The following is a 21,274-nucleotide window of genomic DNA, read 5'->3' as shown; positions in this document are numbered from 1 at the left end:
TATGACCACATCCCTGTGGCTGCTCTCCACAGTGGATGGGATGCAGTGGTCCCACAGGGGCCTCCTTCCCAGGTCTCAGCTGGATCCCTGCACAGAGGCTGGTGCTTCTCTTGGGTTTCGGTGCCCCAGAAAGGGCATGGTGCTGCAGGGGGGCCGTACCGGTGCAGAGCACTGAAAGGAGTATTTTCAGTGTCATGTGGGATGCTTTCCATTTTCAGTTCTTCTACAACATCCATTTGTTTGTTCAGTGGTTTTGGACCCTTCAGAAAGAAACTATTCCACCCCCCTTATAATCACAAATGTTGCCTTTTTGTTTGGTTTTGTTTTTCTGTATTCATGATAGGAACAGTTTTTCCCTGTAGATGACCTGTGGTGTGCATTCACCTCCCATCCAATTTAATTTTTCTCCTTGAAACTTTCTATAGGTCTCCATGCATACCAACTTTTGTGCTCTTCAGACTTCCCAAGTACAAGTGTTTGGGCTGTCTTCTCATGTGTCTGATGAATACTTTGGACAACGAGACCTAGTATCTTGCTGTCTTGGTAGTTAATATGAATTTCAGGGTTTTGAGGACTTAAAGTTTTAATTGTGTCAGTCTTGTGCAGCTTCTATATATTATGTATATATTTTGATGTGATGCTTCCTTTGTTTACTGAATGAAAAGCGTGTTGGTACGTTTAAGGAAAACCAGCAAGAAATCAAAGCTGCCCTCTTAGAAAGGCACTGAGAATAGATTTGATGGAGCAGATTTGTGGTGAATTAGAGTTAACTCTTTCCTGCATGTCCAGAAGTGTGTGGGTTTAAAATGTGAATATAATACTGCAGTTGTGCTGGAGGATCTTGTTAGTTTTTTAGAGTGTGGGTGTTGGTGGGGGGGACACCTGTGTTAAACCATGCTTGAACCCTGACATGGCTCAAGGAGCGCTGTTCGTGGCAGCGGGTGTTTCAGCCCGTTGGATAAATGAAAACAGTTAGGCTTAGGCAGAATTCATCTCCTTTCTTATTTTTGGCACTATAAACCCCTCTTGCCATTTAGAGCAGACGCTATTTTGCTCTTTCTCCCAGCACTCGTTAGCAAGATAGGGTAGAAGAGGCCTGGGATGTGGAGATAAGTGAGAGCCAGCGAGTGTCCTAGTCCTGGAGGCTGTGCGGGGGGACGCGATGCTAAACCCACTCAGCTCATGGCACTGAATGTCCTGCCACCGCAGTCACGGCCGGTGCTCCCAGTGCGCGCACTGCAGGAGCTGCGCAAGTCATTGGCACCGTCCGGCTGCACCAGTGAGGCTGCGAGGGCACTGTCTCCTCCTGGCAGCTCTGCTTGGTGTGTGTAGCAAACAAACTTCTCCCTGCGGGGATTTCAGCTGTGTTTCAGCAGGCTCTGCACCTGTCCTCAACCCTCAGGGCCTTTGCTATATGCAGTCCCAGCTTCATATCTCTGCAGGATGCTTTGAAACCTGAAGCATTTTCCAGAAGCATTGCCTGTGCATGCTGACATCCGACATCTGTCCTGCCTTTTGCGTCTCGGTGCTGACAGCCTCCGTCCTTCTGGCAGGAGGCAGCAAGGTCAGCCCTGCGGAGGCTGCGTCCCGGTCCCCACCGAGCCGCCACTTCAGGCTACCCCGATTGCCAGGAAGGGGCTGGGGCTGCCGCCGACAATAGTCGTCCACATGTAGCCAAGATCGGAATGGCTATGTGCATGGCAGATGTGGACATTTTGAAGCCATTACAGGGAATTTAGCAGCCTCAGGGGGGTTGTCCTCTGCCTTGCTGCCTGCTCTTAGCTCCCGCTCCTTCCACAGAATAGCAAAAACTGAAAATTGAGTGTGAAATACAGACTGCTTGTGGTTCATGCACTTCAATCTAAGGCCGCAGTGGCACAACACATCTCCGGATCCAGGTTTAGGCTGCTTTTCTAGGATCTCCTGCATCAGAGTAGTAACAATTGCTAAAAATCCAAGCGTTCGTTCGTGGGTCGTTGTGATAAAGGCTCTGCTTTTCTCTGTGCTGACCAGCAGGGCAGCCTTGCTGGGGCCAAGCTGCTGGTCGCAGCTGCTAGCCTGACGAGGGCACAGCGGTGTGGGTGGCTGCTGCACATCAGTATTGTTGCTCAAGGTGCTGAGCGCTGCAGGGGCACGGTGAAGCCCCCGAGTGCTGGGGTCCCCACCGCCTCACTCGGCCAAACCCACTGCGCCCTGCAGCCTGCGCTTCCTCCGTCACCCCCTTACTGCTCTCGACTCTAAGTGCCACAGGTGGACGGTTGCTGCATGGAGCAAAGCAGGCCAACAAAAAGCCAGTTTTCACTCCCTCAGCTCCCAGCTGTGGGAGCCTGGGGGGCTGCTCTTTCCATCCAGTAGGCACCATCTCCTGGTGCTACACCTCCTAAGTGGCGAGTGGCAGGAATGTGAGTGATGCAGGAGTTACCACCACACCAGTGGGGAACCAAACGTCTGACCAGATGACAGCTCTAAATTTAAGGGCTTGCTGTCGAGCCATGTGTGCATTAATGTGCCCTTCTGTGAACAAGCTAAAGATAATTTTCCTATCTGGAACAGCAGCTGTGTTGCAAGTTGTATAAAGAGACTTCTCCGCTAATGAAGAGCAATCATAAGAGCATGATCTGCCCTGAGAGGATGAGCAAAGCTGGAGAGATGTGACTCGGGGTAGAGCTCTGATGCTCTGCAGAGGCCAAAAAAAGGCCATTTATAGAAACTCAAAAGATGTCTGGCTCCTTGAAAAATGCACAGGCCTCGCTGTTATTTTAGTGTAAGTGCCACTTGAAAGAATAAAAAGACTTTTTTTAAAACTGTAGGAAAAATCACTTCCAATTATCTATGGTTCAATACCCTCCACAAAAATCAAGCCAAAAAAATATAGATATGTGCCATGTAAATAATATGTAAGAAATGTAAACAGTGCTATGGAACAGAAGGAAACTTTCAGAAAAAAAAAAAAAAAGCAGAGTTGGATACACTCTTGTGTGTTGTAGTGAGTGTATTTATAACCCACCTGCACATTTTAAACAAGTTGACCTTTGTAGAAGGTCTACTACAGTCTTAGAGCTGGCAGAGGTCCATTTACGTGTGTGTGACTCTGTATGGCGTTTTATATTAGGCGACGCGGGACAAACCCCTGGGTCATCAAGGATTATCCGGATAGGTCATTCACTATGCTACTCCCACTTCTTTTCCTCAAGGGTTGTTTTAGACATGCGGTAATGCTCAGGTCAGCTGCTTAGCTCGCAGCAGTGCAAACACGTGTGCTCTCGGGGAAGGTGGGTCACTAAACAGCACGTTAAACTGGCAGCCTCCTAAACGTGAGTGGATAATACTTCCTGATCTCCTTGTGGCTTTAAAACATGGGAAGGAGTGTCACACACTGTAACCTCATGGAGGTTTACAGGGCTCAGAGATACTCAGTGATGTTACAAATCTGTTTTCCCATCTGGTGACATTGTTACCTGGAGTGCCATGTGCAGAGAGGTGTTACTGGGGGGCTTCTAAGGGCATCAGAGCTGCAGACTTTATGATTTCTGGTTTATTGTCTTTTGAGAAAATAAGTGCCCAGGATACCTAACATCTAGCATTGCTTGGAGAAAGACATCTCTAGCCAGGGTCCAGTACAAAGTACTTCCTCAGTGCTGCCTTGGGAGTCTGTGGTGGAGCAACGTGCTGCTGAAATTGTGCCGCTCTCATGACCGTGGGCTGTTCCTTGCATGTGGGATATGGACCAGGGGGCCCCTGAGCAATCTGACCTGGCTTTAAAGTCAGCCATGCTTTAAGCGTAGATCTTCCGCAGCTCGGTGGTGTTCGGCATTCCCCTGCCAGCCAGGCTACAGTGCTGTGTTTCATGTACTCAGTGTTATGCTTCTTGTTTTCATTTCAGGTCCTGTTTTGACATAAAAGTGAGATTCACGAGACTCCTCTAAGATGTCTTACAGAAAGGAGCTAGAAAAATACCGAGACTTGGATGAAGACAAGATCCTTGGGGCTCTGACAGAGGAGGAGCTCAGGAAGCTAGAGAATGAGCTGGAAGAGCTGGATCCTGATGTAAGTAATTTTTACATGAGATTTGCGAGGTGGTAAATCTCAGTAGTTGTGGGGGAACGGGCTACATTAGTAATCTGTATTTAAGTGGGATTCTTTGCAGAGCCTGTGCTCAGTGCAAGGATGGAAGAGACTGGCTGTAGACGAGCAGAAACAGTTTTGGCATCGGAAGCACGGGCTGCACCTGGGACTTTGTTTCTGTGGTATTCCCCTGCCCTTGCCTGGGCACACATGCTGCAGCGTGACAAGCGCTGTGATTTGCAGCACCGATGTGAGCCAGTGCTGGTGCAGGGCAGGACATCTATGGAAACTGGATTCTGCTTCTGATCAGGCCACCTTGGAGGGAATGTTTTGGGTTTTGTGGCATGTTTGGCTTTTTTTCATAGCAGACTTGGAACGGTCTGTATTTTCCTCCATTTAGGCTGAAATCCAGATCCCAGAGTTTTGTAAAATGGGATAACTGGGTTTTTTTTAGCAACCTCCCAACATCAGCAGGAGCTGCGCATATGCAGATACTGAGCCTGTGGGTGCCAAGCCCTGAAAGCTTTTTGGAGGCAACGTTGTCCTGTGGCTTTAGCAGGGGACATGCAGAGCCAACTGGCAGGCCACTGGGTTACGGCAACGTTAGATGATGAGGCGGCTGGGCACTGCAAAGTGAGAAATCATTCCTGCAGCATGCAGTTGGTCTTTCTGGGGGAAGTGATGGGCAGTGTAGGTTGCATCATCAGTATTTTTAATTGCAACACAGGAAGATAATTAAGAGGTGGCAGGCTAGCTCCTGGGATTAAGCTGATGGGCTGGTTACAGCTGCCTCAGAAGACACAGAGTCAGGCAGCGTTCTGTGAAAGGTGTGGAAACGTAAAATATTTGCCAACATTGTACAGGTGTAGCCTGAGTACAGGAGTTAAAGCTTGGTCACCTCTCACAGCGCAAAGCCTGAGGAAGCAAGCTGTTTCCTATGCTTCCCTGCTTGTGCATTAGCACAGCTCTCCTCTGTTGCTCTCCAAGCTTGCCTGAATGTAATTGTTTCCTATTAGTCATTTTCCTTCCAAGGCTTTTCAACGATACAAATTTAAATTACAATGGATTTCTTCTGTTAGGTGGGCATGGAAAAATTGGCATGTTGTTCAAAATCACCTTGGATGTCTTAAAAAGTAAACATCGACTTCTACCCAGCAAGCCTTTAAAGAACATGCTTAGTGGCAAATCTGGGAATAGTCTTACTGCATTAAGGCTGTTCTATATTTAAATATAAGCAGGTGCTTACGTGCCATATGTGTCAGGCACAAAGCAACTTCCCATGGTGTCTAATGTGACTGAATAACAAGGAGGCAGTTCAAAAAAGGGCTGAGGTTCACAGGGATTTTGATCTGCAACAGAGTGACCTTCTTTGCGAAACCGTGCCTGTAGTTTTGTGATGTGTCATGAAAGGCAGAAGAGACCACCAGAAAAGATGGTGTGTGCAAAGTTCTGGTTCTGTGAAAGGCCAGAACTTACTGGGACACATGGAGCATGTAAGCACTTGGACAGATACATATAGGGAGGAGAAAACAGGCTGAGTTTAGCAGCTCAGTTCTAGCACTATGACTGTTGCAAAGAGGCAGCAGAAATGGTGAGAGTGTGGGAAAATGCTAGAGGAGCAGGAGGTGATGGCTGAGAGCCCCCAGAGAAAGAGATGGAGCTGTTGTTATGGAGAAACAACCACTTGGCAGCACGCAGATCTTGTAATGGAGCCAGCATTTGAAACTGGAGGGGGGAAGGAGCACCACGTGTCTCAGAAAATGTGGGAATCGGTGGGGTTGGATGGAGATAACCTTTGACAAGAGGAGACGCAAATTGTCCAGCAATGTGGAAGAAGGACAGTGCAATGAGGAAAGTGGAGAGGGGACAGTGTCTGGTGGATGGGGATCTCAGCCTGCAAAGATAATCTGTGTTTCTCCCTTCTGTGCCTAGAATGCATTGCTGCCAGCAGGGCTCAGGCAGCGGGATCAGACACAAAAGCCACCAACTGGCCCATTCAAAAGGGAGGAACTCATGGCCCACCTAGAAAAGCAGGCAAAGGACGTTAAAGACAGAGAAGACTTGGTTCCCTTCACAGGTGAAAAGAGAGGTATGGTTATCCTTTGCACCATGCTGAGCGTGTCATGATGAAGGCATAGCGGGTGCACAGCAGAAGGGTTGTGTCTGACCTGCAATGCTAAGCACAACTTCATTCTGATACCACTGGGGTGGTGGATCTGCTCTCTCTGCTCTCTGGCCCCAGCCCAGGCTGGCTAATAAACTGGGGTGTGCTCAAGAGGTCTGTGTGCTTGCTGATTTGGGTACCACCTGATATGTTGTTAAGTGATAGGCAGAGGCTGTACCAGTGTGCAGCCTCTTTCCATCCCCATCCCACTGCAGCTGTGTCCAGCTCTGGGGAAGACATCATCTTCTGTCCTCTCCTGTTCATTCTCTGCCCTGTGCTCCTCTGAGCTCTTCTGGCTGCACTCTGTCTTCCACCATTGCCTTTCATGCTCCAGTCCCAACACTTTGAACTTCATCTCGGTATGGAGGCACTCCACAGCTCCCCTCAGCTGTGATGATCACAACACTTCCCGCCTAGTCACCTCTTGACGGCCCTGGCCTTGTTTCCCAGTCCTCTGCAGCTTGCATGTTCCTGTTTTGCTGCATCTTAGCTTGCAGTGACTGCTGCGTCCCTGCTTGGCGTGGCCCTGGGGCCTGTGAGCAAGGGACTTGCTCTGCCTCTCCTCTGGTATCTTTTCCTGTTCTCCTGGGACATGTCCCGTTATCCAGAGGGCTTTGCTGCTCCCATTGCCACTCTGAATGTCATCCGACATGGGATGCGGTCTGGTCAATTCCTTGCCTCATGGTTCTAGGAGCTTCTCAGCAGCTGTTGTGTCTCACTCCATACCACAGTGCCCCTGAAGCTGAAGATCTGGTTGTATGCTGTTTGCACTACTGGTTGCCCCACGTCAAGAAAGAAGTGCTGAAAACGTGGGCATGTGATCCTGTTTCCCAGCTGAGGTCTTTCTCAAATCTGCCTCCTTACTGATCCATGTGCATCTTTAAGAAAGAGCTTGTGTTAAATCTGACAATTTAGTAAAACTCGAGGTGGTATTTTTGGCAAAAAAAAATTAGTTATCCTTGAAAGAAATAAATGAAAAGAGTAAACTGAGTGCTGTCAGGAAGAGCAATCAAGCAGCTTCAAGTATAGCCCAGCCCCACGTTCTCCACCAGCCTGGCTAGCCCAGCAGGTAGTAGCAGTGCTCTGCATGAGACAAAGGTATTTCAGGCATTTTGAGTCTTCAGCATCTGGTCTGAGCTAATCGTATTTCAACCTGATATGATCTCAAACACGTTAAATATATTTTCACTTGTAACGTGCTGTTGAGTGAAAACACTACTTACATTGACCGTGAGCCAGAGGTGGTAAATTACATAGTTCACAGTTGTGGCAGAGCTGGAAATAAACTACCGCGTTTGCAGTTCAGAGGGTGATTTATTAGTTTGCCGTGGGAGGTGCTGTCCCTGGCTGTGCTGCCGGACAGGGTAGGAGTTGGTCTGTGCATACACGCTGTATTATGATATATAGTGCTGTGTTTGCATACACAGTTTAATTTAAAGTTCAAACTTGTAATAAAGCATGACTGACATGGGAAACTTGCCAAAATTAAACCCCAGAAGTTTTGATGTCACTGAGATATCAAAAGGAGTTACTGTGTGACGGCAGAATTAAGCCTGCCCTGTTTCTCCTATTCCCTACTGAACTGACCAGATGCTGTGTATGGTTTGCCAAGCTGTGTGTTTGGTGGGACAGCGGTGCCGGGTCTCCGCACCAAGCCAGAGCCCAGGGCCAGCCCTTCCCACTCATTGTGCTACAGAGTGCCCAGAAGGTGCCTGGCCATGCCGGCACATGTGACACTGCACCTATTTTTGCGAGAGCAGCTGTGTCCCGGGAGGCAGATTCCTGCCGTCTTTGTTGGGGCGGCAGCGTGCAGGCAGGAGATGGGGTGTTTTGCAAAAGGCTGTTTATAGCAGCCTCGATTTCCTACTGCGGAACCCCAAAGCGCAGTTGCTTTTTCCTTGAGGCTAAATTTAGCCCCTTCTGTTTCTGCACATCCCTGAGCAGCAGGATCTTTGTTTCTCCCCTTTGGTGCCACTGACTCTGGTTTCAGGCTGGGGACAAAAATAGTCCTAGCTGGCATGCCGGGCTGAGACCTTTGCACTCGCTATCTCTCTGCAGCGATCCTGGGCTATTTCAGGGAGAGGACTGCTCCAAAATACCCTGGGATCCCTCCTCCTCCCCGTCCTGTCCCACAGCAGGGCTGGGTTTACTCAAACAGGCTGCTCCCTGCTACTGTGTTAAAACACTTACAAGCCTCTCTCTTTTCTCCGGTGGTGGGGGTGGTTGCAGGTAGGTGCCGTGCTGTGAAATCTCAGACCTGACTTGTAGGGAAGAGGCCTGTTCCTTGGCTTGCTGCTGTCCCAGGAGACACAGCATGGGGGTCTCCACCTGGCATGCCCTCCGTGTCTCTCCCCCTTGTCCTACTGCTCTCTGTAACAACATCGAGCCAGACCAGCTGCCCCAAGCCTCCTTGCATCCCATGTGCTGGAATGCTACCTCTGCCTGCTGCCAGGGCCCTTCCACCACCACCTTTCCACCTTCTTCTGGCTGAAGTACCACCTGCCCTGCCACCATGCATTCAGAGTTTAGCAGCAGGAACTGTCTCAGTGGTGGGATCGGTCCTGCTGGGTGCTGGGTGCAGGCCACTGGCCTCTCTTTGTCCGTGTGAGAGCTGGCAAATCTCCATCCCTTTTAGGAGAAGCAGCACAAACTCTGTCCCTTTCAGAGAGGTGAAGTCCTGCAGGGTATGGCTGTGCATGGCTTTCTGAGCGCTGCACACTGAACAGTCATCGTCCTGTGCCAATGGACTGTTGGGTTTTAGTAGCTGCAGTCCTCTGCGTGCTGGTGAAAGAGTTGAGCTCCACAGTTGGAGGTGTCTGGCAGGTGCCTCCTGGCTGGCATCACAGCAGGACTCACACTGAGCTGATGGGATGGGATTCAGTGTCTCCTCTTATTTTTCTCTAGGTCCTTGTGCCCCCTCTGTTCTTTCCACTATGCAAATCTCACCCCGTGAAAATGCATCTGCATGGCTTGTGAAGCAGGTGTTATAGCTCTACTGAGAGTGACCTCACTTTGCATTTATAGGAAAAGCTTGGATCCCCAAGCAGAAGCCAATGGATCCTGTTTTGGAAAGTGTGACTCTGGAGCCGGAACTGGAGGAAGCCCTGGCTAATGCCTCTGATGCAGAGCTCTGTGACATTGCTGGTAAAATAGTTTCATGTGAATTGAGAGTTCAAGTTGTTTGACTACTAGTTTCTTTTTGTTCGTTCTTTTGCAGGAAATCAGCTATTGAGCTTTTTGTTGTTTATCTGAATGCTGTCAGTTTTGACAGGATTTATTTCTTTATTAAAAAAGAAGTGTATATTTAAAGTTACTCTCAGCCCATGTGATTTAAGCGGGAGCACAGACCAAAGCTGAGGAGGGAGAAGAAGGATTTATCAAGGGAACAGTGTGTGCTGTTTGATCTCTTCTGTATCTGCCACTGAATCTTGCAAATTGCAGCCTGTCACCTTTAGGAGCACAGCTTTCCTCAAGCCAAACCTCTAGGAAACAATCAAGCAGACTCAGTGAGAACGTGAATTTCTTGTGCAACCTCTTAAAGGCGCTGTCAGGTTAGAGCAGCGTTTCAACAGGTGCTCAGGGCTGCTTTTTGTTAATCATAGAATGACAGAATGATTTGGGTTCGAAGGGATCTTAAAGATCAAACAGAGAGATTTAGATTGGAGATTAGGAAAACTTTCTTCACTGAAAGTGTGGTCAAGCATTGGAACAGGCTGCCCAGGGAGGTGGTGGAATCACCATCCCTGGAGGTGTTAAAAAAATGCCTGTTTTAAATGTGGTGCATAGGGACATGGTTTGGTTTAGTGGCGGACTTGGCAGTGCTGGGTTAACGGTTGGACCTGATGATCTTAGGGGTCTTTTCTAACCTAAATGATCCTGTGATTCTAGGATCACCTAGTTTCAACTCCCCACCGTGGCAGTGACACCTTCCACCAGCCCAGGTTGCTCAGATCCCCATCCAGCCTGGGCTTGAGCACTGCCGGGGATGGGGCATCCACAGCTGCTCTGGGCAGCCCATGCCAGCACCTCGCCGCCCTCACAGGGAAGAATTTCTTCCTAATACCTAATCTAAATCTACCCACTGGTTCAGATGTTGGGGAACATGAGAAGTAATTGGACAGTGTACTTACAAAGGGGAGAAAGGGTTGCGGATGAGGGAGGCAGGGTAATGACACTGAGGAGAAGCCAAGAGGGGTGAGGAAGGGTCAGTGTATAGTGGGGGGAGCAAATTTTAGGGAGGTGTAGGTGGTGGCAGTGGGTGTGGGTTCATCTGCTGTCCTGAGGCACGTTCCTCGTTGGTACCTTGTAATACAATAGGAATTTTTATTCCTATGACACCTCACAGCAACAGAAAATAGTTAAAGAGCTTTTCCAACACCTTTTAAAGCTATGGATTTCTTGCGGTTCATGCAGTTGGTTGGTGTTGTGTTAGCTCAGGGGTGAGGGAATCCAGTGTTAAAGGTTGGTGCACCTCACAGTGACTGAGAAGCAGGCTGGAATACACAGCGAGCTGGAGAGGGGGCTGGAGCGATTGCAGGTGCTGTTCAAGCTCTTCACCAAGCTAAACAAGCCCTGTACAAAGCAAGGGCAGTTGTGGTCCCTGTCCGAGGGGGGGCTGCACACTGCCATGGTAGGTAAGTTCAAGCAGTGTTCCGCTGCTGCTTTTCAGGCAGTGTTGTCTGAGTGGAAGTGACCCCCTGCTAGCCTCATTGCTCTGCCTCTGCAGAGATGACAATATTGGTGTCTTGCTGAAGCCAGTAGTGTGAACTTAGCTCTGTGAGTGGGGTGGGATATGCCATGGCTGGAGGAGCATATGAACACCTCCTTGATGCTTTACTGAGCTCACATGTCCCCTCCTGGTCTAGAAGTCGATGAACGTTTTTCAGTGCTTGTTTTTTCCGGCTCTGTCTCCTTCAGACTTCCAGACCCCCTAGCAGTCTCCTCCTTGCCAGAAGTCTGTAAGGTAGCCTGTAGAATAATCACACCAACTAGACATCTTCTGCATAATAATACCATATTCTGGCTCAGAAATGTGTTTCTGCATTAAGGCTTCCAGCATAAGTACCTTGGCCAAGCAATGCATCTCTGGGTTTTGCTTTTTTACTGTACTCCTGTACTTCTGTAAAGCCCTGTCCTATAAAATCTGCCTTTCTAAGCTCCAGATCTGTGCAGCAATTATTTTCACAGAGAGATGCTGTTCAGGGCAGCTTGTTCAGCAGTTGTCAGGAGAACAGTCTTGAAGTGGCAGCAGGAGAACTGTTGTGATACAAGCTGTGTTGAAAACTCAATATTGACAGTGACAGCATTGCTCCTGCCTATTAGCAGGGCTCGTTGTCAGCCACAGTGTATTGGATGCCTTCCTTGGCTGGGCCAGTAGGATTGCTCTTGTGGGTGGATCATAATGAATCCTGGAAGGGCTCCCGTGCCTTTGGATAATAAACAGTAAGCACCAGGCTTAACAAACAGTGGGTCCCTCTTGGCTACTGGCACAAACTCCAGCCCCTCAGAACCCTGCCTGCATGGTCATAACCGCAGATCCCTCCCTCTGTCATCAGTCCAGGTATTCACAGTCCTGGCTGGTGGAGAGCTTTTGTTGTCAGAGGAAACTGCGTTTGGGGAGAGGACATGTGTCCCCAGATGCTGAGCCTGCAAATCACTTCTACAAGCTGTCTTGCTCTCCTGAAAATTCCGGCTGTTAGTACATGGCAGAGGAAAGGGCTGGCTGAAATACAAACTCAGAGTGCCCAGCCTCACTCAGACATGCCGATGGAGACTGCTCGGCTCTGTGCAGTCCAGCTGGGGGTGGGCTGGGGATGGTGTGGGGAAGTGGGTGGTTTGTTGACACCCTTTGCTGCAGACTGGCCTGCCCATGCAACCTGGACCTGGAGCCACAGTGAGCTGTCACCATAGCAGATGACATCCCTGTGATGGGCCTTGGGGGTAGCCTTCTCCTGCAACTGCCAGCCCTTCTTGGTCAAAGCACCAAACAAATGGTGACAGACTCATTGGTGCCAAACAAGCATAACAGGAGCAGTTTGTGGGAAAGCAAAGTGCCTTTGTGGTGGCATGCATGAATTTTATGGAAAGATTTGTTCCTTATTTATTGTAATCACTGTGCCCATGTGGAGGTCAAGATCTGTTCAAATGTGTCTGTTAGTTGCAGGTATTGGTGTGTCAGCATCTTCTTTTAGAAAGTCATATAGTCATTTACAGGAAAAAAAAAGATTAAAACCCAGTTTATTTTCAAACATGAACTTTATGTGAGTAGCAAGGTTATTTTTATAAACGGAATCTTTGCCCAAGTGTTTTTAAGCCATTGGCTTCCCACGGCTTATTCGCAGCTGCAAGAATGTCAGTAGATCCCCCTGGGCACATTTCAATGTGCATTTGCATATTGATTTTGCAGTCATAAGCCTGAGACACACAAATTGGCAGAAGTTTGGGGTTTAGGCTCTTACAGCCTTTCAATTTTTTTCATACCATCACTTCCTGCATTTTGACTGAGCCAGCAGAGCTTTAGCCTCTCACCATGTCAACTTCCAAGAGTACAAAATCAGTTCAAAGCATACCACCACCCCTGCTTGTTGTGGAGTAAAAGCATGATGTGCATTGTCATGCTTTAGATGACAGTCACCTCGTGTGTTGCTGCCTGAGGGGTCCGTCTGGCTCTGTGTGGAGCACAGCTCATCACAAAAACTGGACTGTCACAGTGTGCAGCACATGCCCAGGTGAGCAAGGATGAGGACATGCAGGCTCCTGCTGGACTGGGCTCCTTAGATTAAATGCTGCCAGTGGCCTTTTTTGTGTGTTTTGTTGTCTTCCCCTCGCTGTTTTTGTGTGATCAGGTTGGCTGCTGGGAAGTCTTTGCTGTTTGTCTGTTTGTTGTCCACAAGATGACGTTCTTCTTCTCCTACGGATCATGGATTGGAATCCTACCTTGGGATAAATAAGGGAGCACATTTGAGCCCTGTTATTTATGACAGCTGGGGGGCTTGATCCCACCTTTGTGTATTCTGTGCTTGCACAGAGAAAGGTAGTGTGCTATGGACCCCCGTCCTGGGCAGCATGACATGTGTGCAACCTTCCTGGCTTTGGAGCCTGCAATTACTCAAGTCAAGTTCTCCTTTTCTTTCTCTGCAGCCATCCTTGGCATGCACACCTTGATGAGTAACCAGCAGTACTATGAGGCACTGGGGAGCAGCACCATCGTGAACAAAGAAGGGCTCAACAGTAAGTGATTTAGAGTGTTAGCAGGATGCAGTGTTTGGCTTTGAAACTGCTAGCAATGTGGGAATTATTTTTAGAATGAAGGTTGGAGCTGTGAATGTCAGAGCAGCCTGTGATTGCTGGGGCCGTCTCTGGTGCATCCTTGCCCTGAGTGAGGCGGTGCGGTCTCAGGCTGCTGCCCTGGCACTGTCTGGGAGCTGGCACAGCCCAGGGAACAGCCCCACAGGCAGTGTGCCCTCCGTCACCCAGTTTTGGACCCTGAGAGTGCCTAACAGCAGGCACTGGCTGTCCTGTGCTTGTTGGCCCCAGTGCTGCGCGGTGTTCCTGGATGCGTGTGAGCATTAAGTGGAGCTGATGAGTGCTTGTTCAGTCGCGTCTCTTGCATCTGTTTGTCAGTCATGCTTCCCTCTCCCAGCACTGCTTCTGGAAGAGGAGAAACACACCCAAAGAGAATATGCTGCTTCACAGGGTGCTTTTGGTTTCACTTGCAGGTGTGATTAAGCCCACACAGTACAAACCAGTTCCTGATGAGGAACCGAACTCAACGGATGTGGAGGAAACTCTGAAACGAATACAAAACAATGATCCTGACCTTGAGGAAGTCAACCTTAACAATATTATGGTATTTTCTCCTTTCTACTCTCTTCTTTTAATAACAGGACCAAACATTTGATACACAGAATGCAGAGACCAAGTACGTTTTGCTGCACAGAGTAACACCACAACGCTGTCTGTAGCCAGACAAGGAACACCAGTACTTCCCATCTCCATTTTGGGCAAACAGGGGTTGTTGCCTCCTGTGGGACAGTGGTGTGGGGCTGGTAGCAGGAGGACTGCTGTAGATGCCTGGAAGAGCAGAGCTGTGTTGAGGATAGTTTGGGACACCCAGCTGCAGCCTGTCTGGTCAAAGGTGTTCTTAGGTTGCTTTAATGGTTTAGTCAGGCACATTGGTGGAGGGGCTGTTTCATGTAAGATAAAGTGGTGGAAGGAAGAAGGCTTCCTGATCCTGACACTTGCCATGAAAGCAGGAAGGAGCCTCCCTTCTTGCAGGTGAGTCCTGTCCATCTCCCACCCACCCCTTCTGTGGGACTCCTTTACTTGTTGTGGAAAGGATATCAGGACAGAGCAGCACTTCTTGTGTTCCCCCTGGGACACATACACATACTAAAAAATACAGGTCCTGACCCCAGGACCCCCATCCCATGGGGTCTGTTGAATGACGACATATTCAAATAGCAAGAACGTGCTTAACTGCACATGCGTATTAAAACCACTTGTGCCCTGATACCTGTGTCTTTCTATAATAAAAATATTTTCACTTTCATGTATTTTATTCTGGCTAGTGGCCCTGAATGTCTCTTGAGGACTCCAGGCTGAGGACCTGGCAGGCAGGTGCTTTTTTTGTGCTGGACTCAGGACTTTAGGACACAGTTTTGAGAACTGGGAGCTGGCAATGGAGATGATAAGCCGCTGTGCTCTGTGTTATGGCTCAGTAGATGGCCTTGACTATAGGTGATTCCACGTGGTGGGATCCAAATGGTGTGCCAAGAAGTCCAGGCTGAGGATACCACTTAAAATTTTAAACAGGTGAAAATTTGTGCATCTGAAAAGGGTATATGAAGTGCTTGGTAAGTGAAAAATACTCATTTTGTAGGAACTCAGAATAAGCAGCATGGATTTATTTTCAGTGTTGAAGCTAGCATGGCAAACTTTCCTGAACATTTCAAATTTTCCTGAACATGACATTAATGTTGCTCTGTGCTGTCATTCATATTAAAAGGTTCAGGAGCAGTGTTGTGTAGGCTCATGAACCCTGGTTACATGCATCCCCACAATGCCTGCGTTTGTAAGTATCCGAGTTCCTGGGCATAAACAGCAGAGATAATGTAGCTTCAAATCAAGCCAGTAAGCTGTGAGCAAAGTGGGAAATAGGATGAAGCCATTGCCCTGCTCCTTAGGCCATGCTGATTATAGCAAGAGAACTTTAAAAAACATTTATTGACCCCTTCCTAAATTACTTCAGTGTATTTGGTGATTTGACCTTGTTAAGAAATTTGAAATATCATTTAAATGTGTTGAACATCTCTTCATATGGAAGATGGCCTAACACAGGTGTCTGCATTTCTTTTCACAGAATATTCCCATACCAACTTTAAAAGCTTTTGCAGAAGCGCTGAAAAATAACACCTACGTGAAGAAGTTCAGTATAGTTGGGACACGGAGCAACGATCCTGTTGCTTTTGTAAGTACTGTCAGGTCATTGTCATAGAGTTGTGGCAGGAGCTGTTCTTGGACAAGGCATTTTCAGAGTTACTGACTGCTTTTGCACCCAGCATCATGTTTGGCACATCCTGCACCTCTGCCGTTTGGTACAGGTGCTGCAGTTTCGGGAGCACTAGTGAAAGCCAGCGACAGACAGGCTTTGGTTCCTTCACTTCCTTTTCCAGCTGCAGAGATTTCAGGACACAATCCTTTAATCCCATTCAGTCTCATATGCACCCTGAAGGATCTCCCAGAAAAGGAGCAGCAGATGAGAACTGACTTCCTAGTGGTGTTTTGTAAAAAGCAGTTTGCCTCTCTTGATTTATCCTACATCAGGGCCACGACATCTGTTTCTGTTGGTACAAAGCCATACGCTGCTGTGTCACACCTGGCCCTGCCCTCGCATGTCTGCTCTGGCTCTCTTTCATACATGAATTTGTGCAAACCTGTGCAGAAGCAGGACTCTGCATTTCTTATGTGTGGTCTCTGTGGTAAAGGGTCTTTCTGGCTGTTCTGGGTGGTCTTAAATACCAGCAGGGATGCAGAGAGGTGCTGAGCATTCTGCCCGGCTCTCAGGCTACCTTCCAGGCTGCATCCTTGCACACTCCTCCAGCACCAATGCAGCCAATTTTTGCTCTTCTTTACCCAGGCCACCCCTACCTACCTCCATGCACACATGTTCACACCACCAGTTGCCTGGCAGAAAAAAAAACCTTTTTGGAGGGCAAGTACAGCCCTCACGTTACTTCAGGGACTCTGGACTGCGGAAGAAGCTGGTGCAGGCAGCATTGATGCTGTTTGAGGGCTTGTGGGTCACGGTGCAGCGCAAGGGGAGCTGTGGTGCCAAGTGCTGTGTGAGTGGGTGCAGGTCAGCCCTGCCACTTGGGCATCACCTGCTAGTCCTCCTGCTTCATGATGTAGACAGGTCCTCCCATGCAGCTTATGGAATGAGATCATCAGATCAGGTCAGGGAAGTTGGGAGTGTGCCAGCCCACTTCTGGTCTCACCCACTGAGGGGAGCAAAAGTGATTAATGTGGTTGTGAAGCCACTTGGGAAGATGTTTTGGACGTGGAGAATGCCTTGTTGTTCAAGACAGATGCTCATCTCTCTGTCTGCTGTGATGGGAAGCATCTCAGCCCCACACAGGAGCAGTGCAGGCAGGGAGCAGATCAGGTGGGAGGCAGGGCTGACCATGCTGGCTTTAGAAGAGGGACAGATGAAGCTGTCACAGAGCAGCCACAAGTGTGGGCTGTCACCTTTTGGGGTGGCCCTAAGGGTTTATCCATACAAGGTTTTGCTGCGGCATCCAGCATGCCCACATTCAATAGTACCTCCGCAACAGGGGGGAACCCCCTTCACCCTGCGCAGAGCTCTCGTGGCTGGTGGCAGTGGCACCGCTCAGCACTCAGGGTCCTCCTGGTACCCTCCGGAGGTGAGGAGAGCTGAGCCCCTGCTGCTTCAGGGTGCTCTGCCACTGCCTGTCTGACTGCCAGCTCTTCCCACCCACCTCTGCCTACAGGCACTAGCAGAAATGCTGAAGGTCAATAATACACTGAAGAGCCTGAACGTGGAATCAAACTTCATTTCTGGGTCAGGGATCCTGGCTGTTGTTGAAGCGCTACAGGGCAACACATCGCTCGTGGAGCTGCGCATCGACAACCAGGTAAAGCCTGCACAAGCAGGAGCTCTGACCAAGTAAACGTGTCCTGGTTATGGGAAACTGAGTGGCTGGTCAAGGTGGAGGGTGGCAGCCTGCCACCACTGCCAGGTTGCTTTGAAGAGGTTTCAACCCCTTGTTTGTGCTGCAGTTCCTGGCCAGTATCTGCTACTACTTACAGTAATTAATAAAGGCTGTGGCAGCGCAAGCAGCTTTCTTGTTCCTGGTGCTGCCCTGGAGAGCAGTGATGCACTTGTCCTGTGTCAACCTTGCTCGGAGCTCTTGCAGGGACTTAAATAAATATTTAGTAATATATTAGTAATCGATTATATAGTAAAACTGAAATTCTTGCTACAATGCAAGGGAAAGAGAAGGAGAGCTCCAGAGCATGCAGTGGCACAAATGTCATGGCAAGTTTAGCTCCCCCAGAAGCCCAGGGGATAGTAGTGAAGCAGCTGAGCTATGGGGAGCTGAGGGACAGGTGACTGGGAGTTCAGAACCATAGTTTCTCCAGACATCTCTTAGCTGTAAATCTGCCCAAGAAACAAAGTCTTTGGGCAAGAGGACTTGTGGGAATGTCTGCTGGAGGAGTTGGAGCCACTTGGCTGTACCAGGAACAGGCCAGCGATTTGTTTCGCCAGCTCCAAGTCAGAAATGCCAAATAACCCAGCAGGTCCAAAGAAGAAGGGAAGGGGTGGAGATGGCAGATCTAAGTGCTTGCTCTGAATCACACTCTGACCTGACCAACTTGCTTTTCTGTTTTCAAAAGAGCCAGCCCTTGGGCAACAAAGTAGAAATGGAAATTGCGAACATGTTGGAAAAAAACACCTCTCTGCTGAAGTTTGGGTACCATTTCACTCAGCAAGGTCCCCGGCTCCGCGCCTCCAATGCCATGATGAATAACAATGACCTAGGTGAGTCAGGCTGGCCACAAGCCAGGGAGCACAGGAAGGTCCTGTGGGCAATTCCTAGTGGGAGAAGGGCAGAACTGTTCACTTGAAGGCTCCAGTAGTTGTGCCTTAATTAGAAACCACCCCTTGAAGGACCTGATGATGTCTTGCCCCTCAAGAAGGAAAGCAGCCTTCACTGACTGGTTCCCTAACATCACTGCTGTCAGCCAGGCAGTGGGTTGTGCTCCAAACCTGGAGACACTGGACAGCTAAAACTCCCAGAAGAAGCAGCATTTTTGGCAGTAACAGTGGGTCTTGTTGGGAATGAGTGAGAGCTGATAACGTGCTTCGGTACGGCGCGTGATACAACATATGGCACATGGGTTATGAGCTGCCAGCGCTTACGATTCCTGCCAACTGCTTGTCTTCCTCCAGCTTCATTCCCACTTCAACAAGGAGATGAAAAGTAGTAGAGCTGAACTTTGATGGCAGTGGGACTTGGCCCATCCCCTTCAGCAAAACAAATTGGAAATGTTTCTAGGGAGAGGTGGGAAGCCACATGGCTTGGAGTTACTTTTATGCCCTCAATGAAAGTGATGACAAGTGCTCACAAAATGTGAGCAAGTCTGCAAACTGCCATTTCAGCTGATGCATGTGGCAGAGGCTTTCCATTGCTTGGCTACAGGCTGCTGTAGAGCACTGGAAACCCGTCCAGCAGAGCAGTACTAAATGCAGCCAACGTACCAGCTGCACTGCACTCAACAGCTCTGAACTGCATAGGCAGGGTGGTTACAAACCTGACAGCACCAAATGCCTTCTTGGCAGTGGCAGACAATATACCCATAAGCAATAAGCAAAAGTTTGCTGATTGTCCTTTTTGTGCACTAGGAAGAACCCCTTCCCCGGGAGGGCAGGGGTTTGCAGGGCTGGGGGGACAGAGCTGGCAGCACCCCTGACCCAGTGCTAGGCACAGCCCTGCCGCGTAGGAGGTTGGGCTGGAGGCTCCCTGGGACACACTCCCCACCACTAGCACTGCTGGGTTCTGCCAGACACATCTGGAAAGCGAGGACTATCAGGCAGGGTCTGAGAGAAGACCTAATGTACAGATGCCGGCTGTGAAAAAGTGGTGAAAAACTGGAACTACTTATTTCAATCTGCATGTGATTCACCACAGACAGGATCTTCTGTCCCTTCATGAATCACCTTCAAGTTTAAAAGCCACACAAAACCAGCATTAAGCGGCTGCCACGTTTAGACAGATAACAAGTATGTTGTGTTTTAAAAATAAATAAAAATCAGTTTTGCTTGAGCCAGTACCGTGCTCCTAGAAAGCATGGCCAAGCATGAAGGTATGTGCCAGTTCTTCAGGGACCACACAGAGCAGTCAGTATTACAGTTCACTGCATATTTATTCTGCCTGTGGCTGCATTCCTGGTGACTAGAGAGCTGCACCAGGAAAGGCTTGCTATTTTCTGTCCTTTGGAACAGAGCAAGGTTTTTAACAACTGTGCAGCATCTGGCATTCAAAGTAATCAGCTGGAAGATTTGAATCTAGTGTTTTAATTGTTCCTGCTGTTAAGGGGAGGAATTCACAACTTGCCTTCCATTCAACAGTTGTGCATTTTGCCTCTTTGACCATCAAGATCTGCATTTTTTGTCTGATTTGGTTCTTGTTTGCAGCTCGTATTCATCGGTCTGATGGTATCTGGCAATAGCATCTCAGCTCTACACCTGGACAATGTATAAGTATAGAAAAAACTTTTTATTTTCCACCCTGTCAGCAATAGCTCTCCGCTTGTGCTCCACTCCAGTGCTCTTACCTACGGGTGATGACCCGATGCTGCCAGAACTTGGTTTTGGTCCTATAGCTGCTGTTCTCCAAGATGCTCTATATGAACCAGCTGTGAAGGCTTTTACATTCATCCACAAGAGCTAACTTTTGCATCCTCTTTATGCCTTTTTTCTCCTTTTTTCCTCACACAAATTTCTTGAAAAGTCATGACTGTAGCTGTAAATCAATGTTAAGAGTAGATGTGAGACTGCCTTGACCATGTCAACCGTGTACAGAGGGCTGAAGGCTAAGGGCAGAGCATAAGAAATGAGACAGTTTTATTTATTTGAAAGGGCAATTGAGAAAAACTAGCAAAGGAAAAGCTGTGGCATCTGTCTCCTGCTGTCTTTACATCAGTCAGCATCAGGTGATTCTTTGGCCAAAGTCCTGATTACAAACTGTGTGAAATAAAATTGACTGTAGAGTAAGGGAGGTAAGGCTGAAAGTAGCTTCTGGCCTTAAAAATTCATAGGGAGAGAAACCTCATCTTACCTTCCTTGATTTTAAACTGTGTAAGGCTGTGCCTGCTGCTTAAAGTAGGAATGCAGAAGCTGATGCTATCCTATTTCTTTCTTTGCACTAAGTAAATTTCTCAGCAACTTTTCACAGCAGGTAAGCCAAACCTGCCATACACATCTTCCTGTTGCCATGACTGACTCCTCTTCCTCTTCTTTTTCAGTGAGGAAGAGAAGACTTGCAGAGTTGAATGGGCCTATTTTTCCCAAGTGCAGAACTGGAGTGTAGTTCCTGGCTATGGAGGTCTATCCCAGTGACCTGTGCGACACTGTGGAATTCTAAAGGCAATAAGTGCCTTGACAGAGTATTTGTGGTGCCTCGGTTCTGTTTTATGCACTAACAGTTTAAATTAACTAGTGGCTGTAGTTGAAGATATTATCCAGTAGGACTGTTGATGTTTTCTGTAGAGTTGGAAACTATTCAAGCCAGTAACAACCTGCCAATTTGATGCAATCTCAGTTTAGAGTACATCCCAGCGTAAAAGTGACTCTTAACCTGGGACCTAATTTTTCTATAAACTTCCTGCACAGTGTTTCATACAGTTAGGATGTGGTATGTATGAGTGAAAGACAAAATTGTTCCACACACATTACAGATGTATTAAAAAAATACTTTATTTTTTTCCCCAAAATTGATCTCAAGTCACTTTAGAGGAGCAGCT

General features: G+C 48.4%; 1 protein-coding gene across 6 annotated transcripts in view; it reads left to right on the top strand.

Moving 5' to 3' along the window:
- Positions 1 to 21,233, top strand: part of TMOD1 (tropomodulin 1) — a 29,473-nt gene extending 8,240 nt beyond the window's left edge. For 2 of the 6 annotated variants that reach the window (XM_055790206.1, XM_055790205.1), the window contains exons 2-10: positions 3,884 to 4,047; positions 5,998 to 6,154; positions 9,254 to 9,373; positions 13,370 to 13,459; positions 13,948 to 14,078; positions 15,591 to 15,698; positions 17,239 to 17,382; positions 18,146 to 18,290; positions 20,777 to 21,233. In XM_055790206.1, coding sequence (XP_055646181.1) covers positions 3,928 to 4,047; positions 5,998 to 6,154; positions 9,254 to 9,373; positions 13,370 to 13,459; positions 13,948 to 14,078; positions 15,591 to 15,698; positions 17,239 to 17,382; positions 18,146 to 18,290; positions 20,777 to 20,841 — 1,080 coding nt within the window. In that variant the 5' untranslated portion in view covers positions 3,884 to 3,927 and the 3' untranslated portion in view covers positions 20,842 to 21,233. Of the gene's footprint in view, positions 1 to 3,319; positions 4,048 to 5,997; positions 6,155 to 9,253; positions 9,374 to 13,369; positions 13,460 to 13,947; positions 14,079 to 15,590; positions 15,699 to 17,238; positions 17,383 to 18,145; positions 18,291 to 19,946; positions 20,007 to 20,776 lie in introns of those variants that run through there. The other 4 variants (XM_027782958.2, XM_005234799.4, XM_027782960.2 and 1 more) reach the window with 4 other exon arrangements.
- The last annotated feature ends 41 nt before the right edge of the window (positions 21,234 to 21,274 follow it).

This window comes from Falco peregrinus, chromosome Z (assembly GCF_023634155.1).
Source record: "Falco peregrinus isolate bFalPer1 chromosome Z, bFalPer1.pri, whole genome shotgun sequence".
Classification (NCBI taxonomy): domain Eukaryota; kingdom Metazoa; phylum Chordata; class Aves; order Falconiformes; family Falconidae; genus Falco; species Falco peregrinus.
Note: the sequence above shows the minus strand (reverse complement) of the source record. Positions and strands in the feature narration are given on the sequence as shown.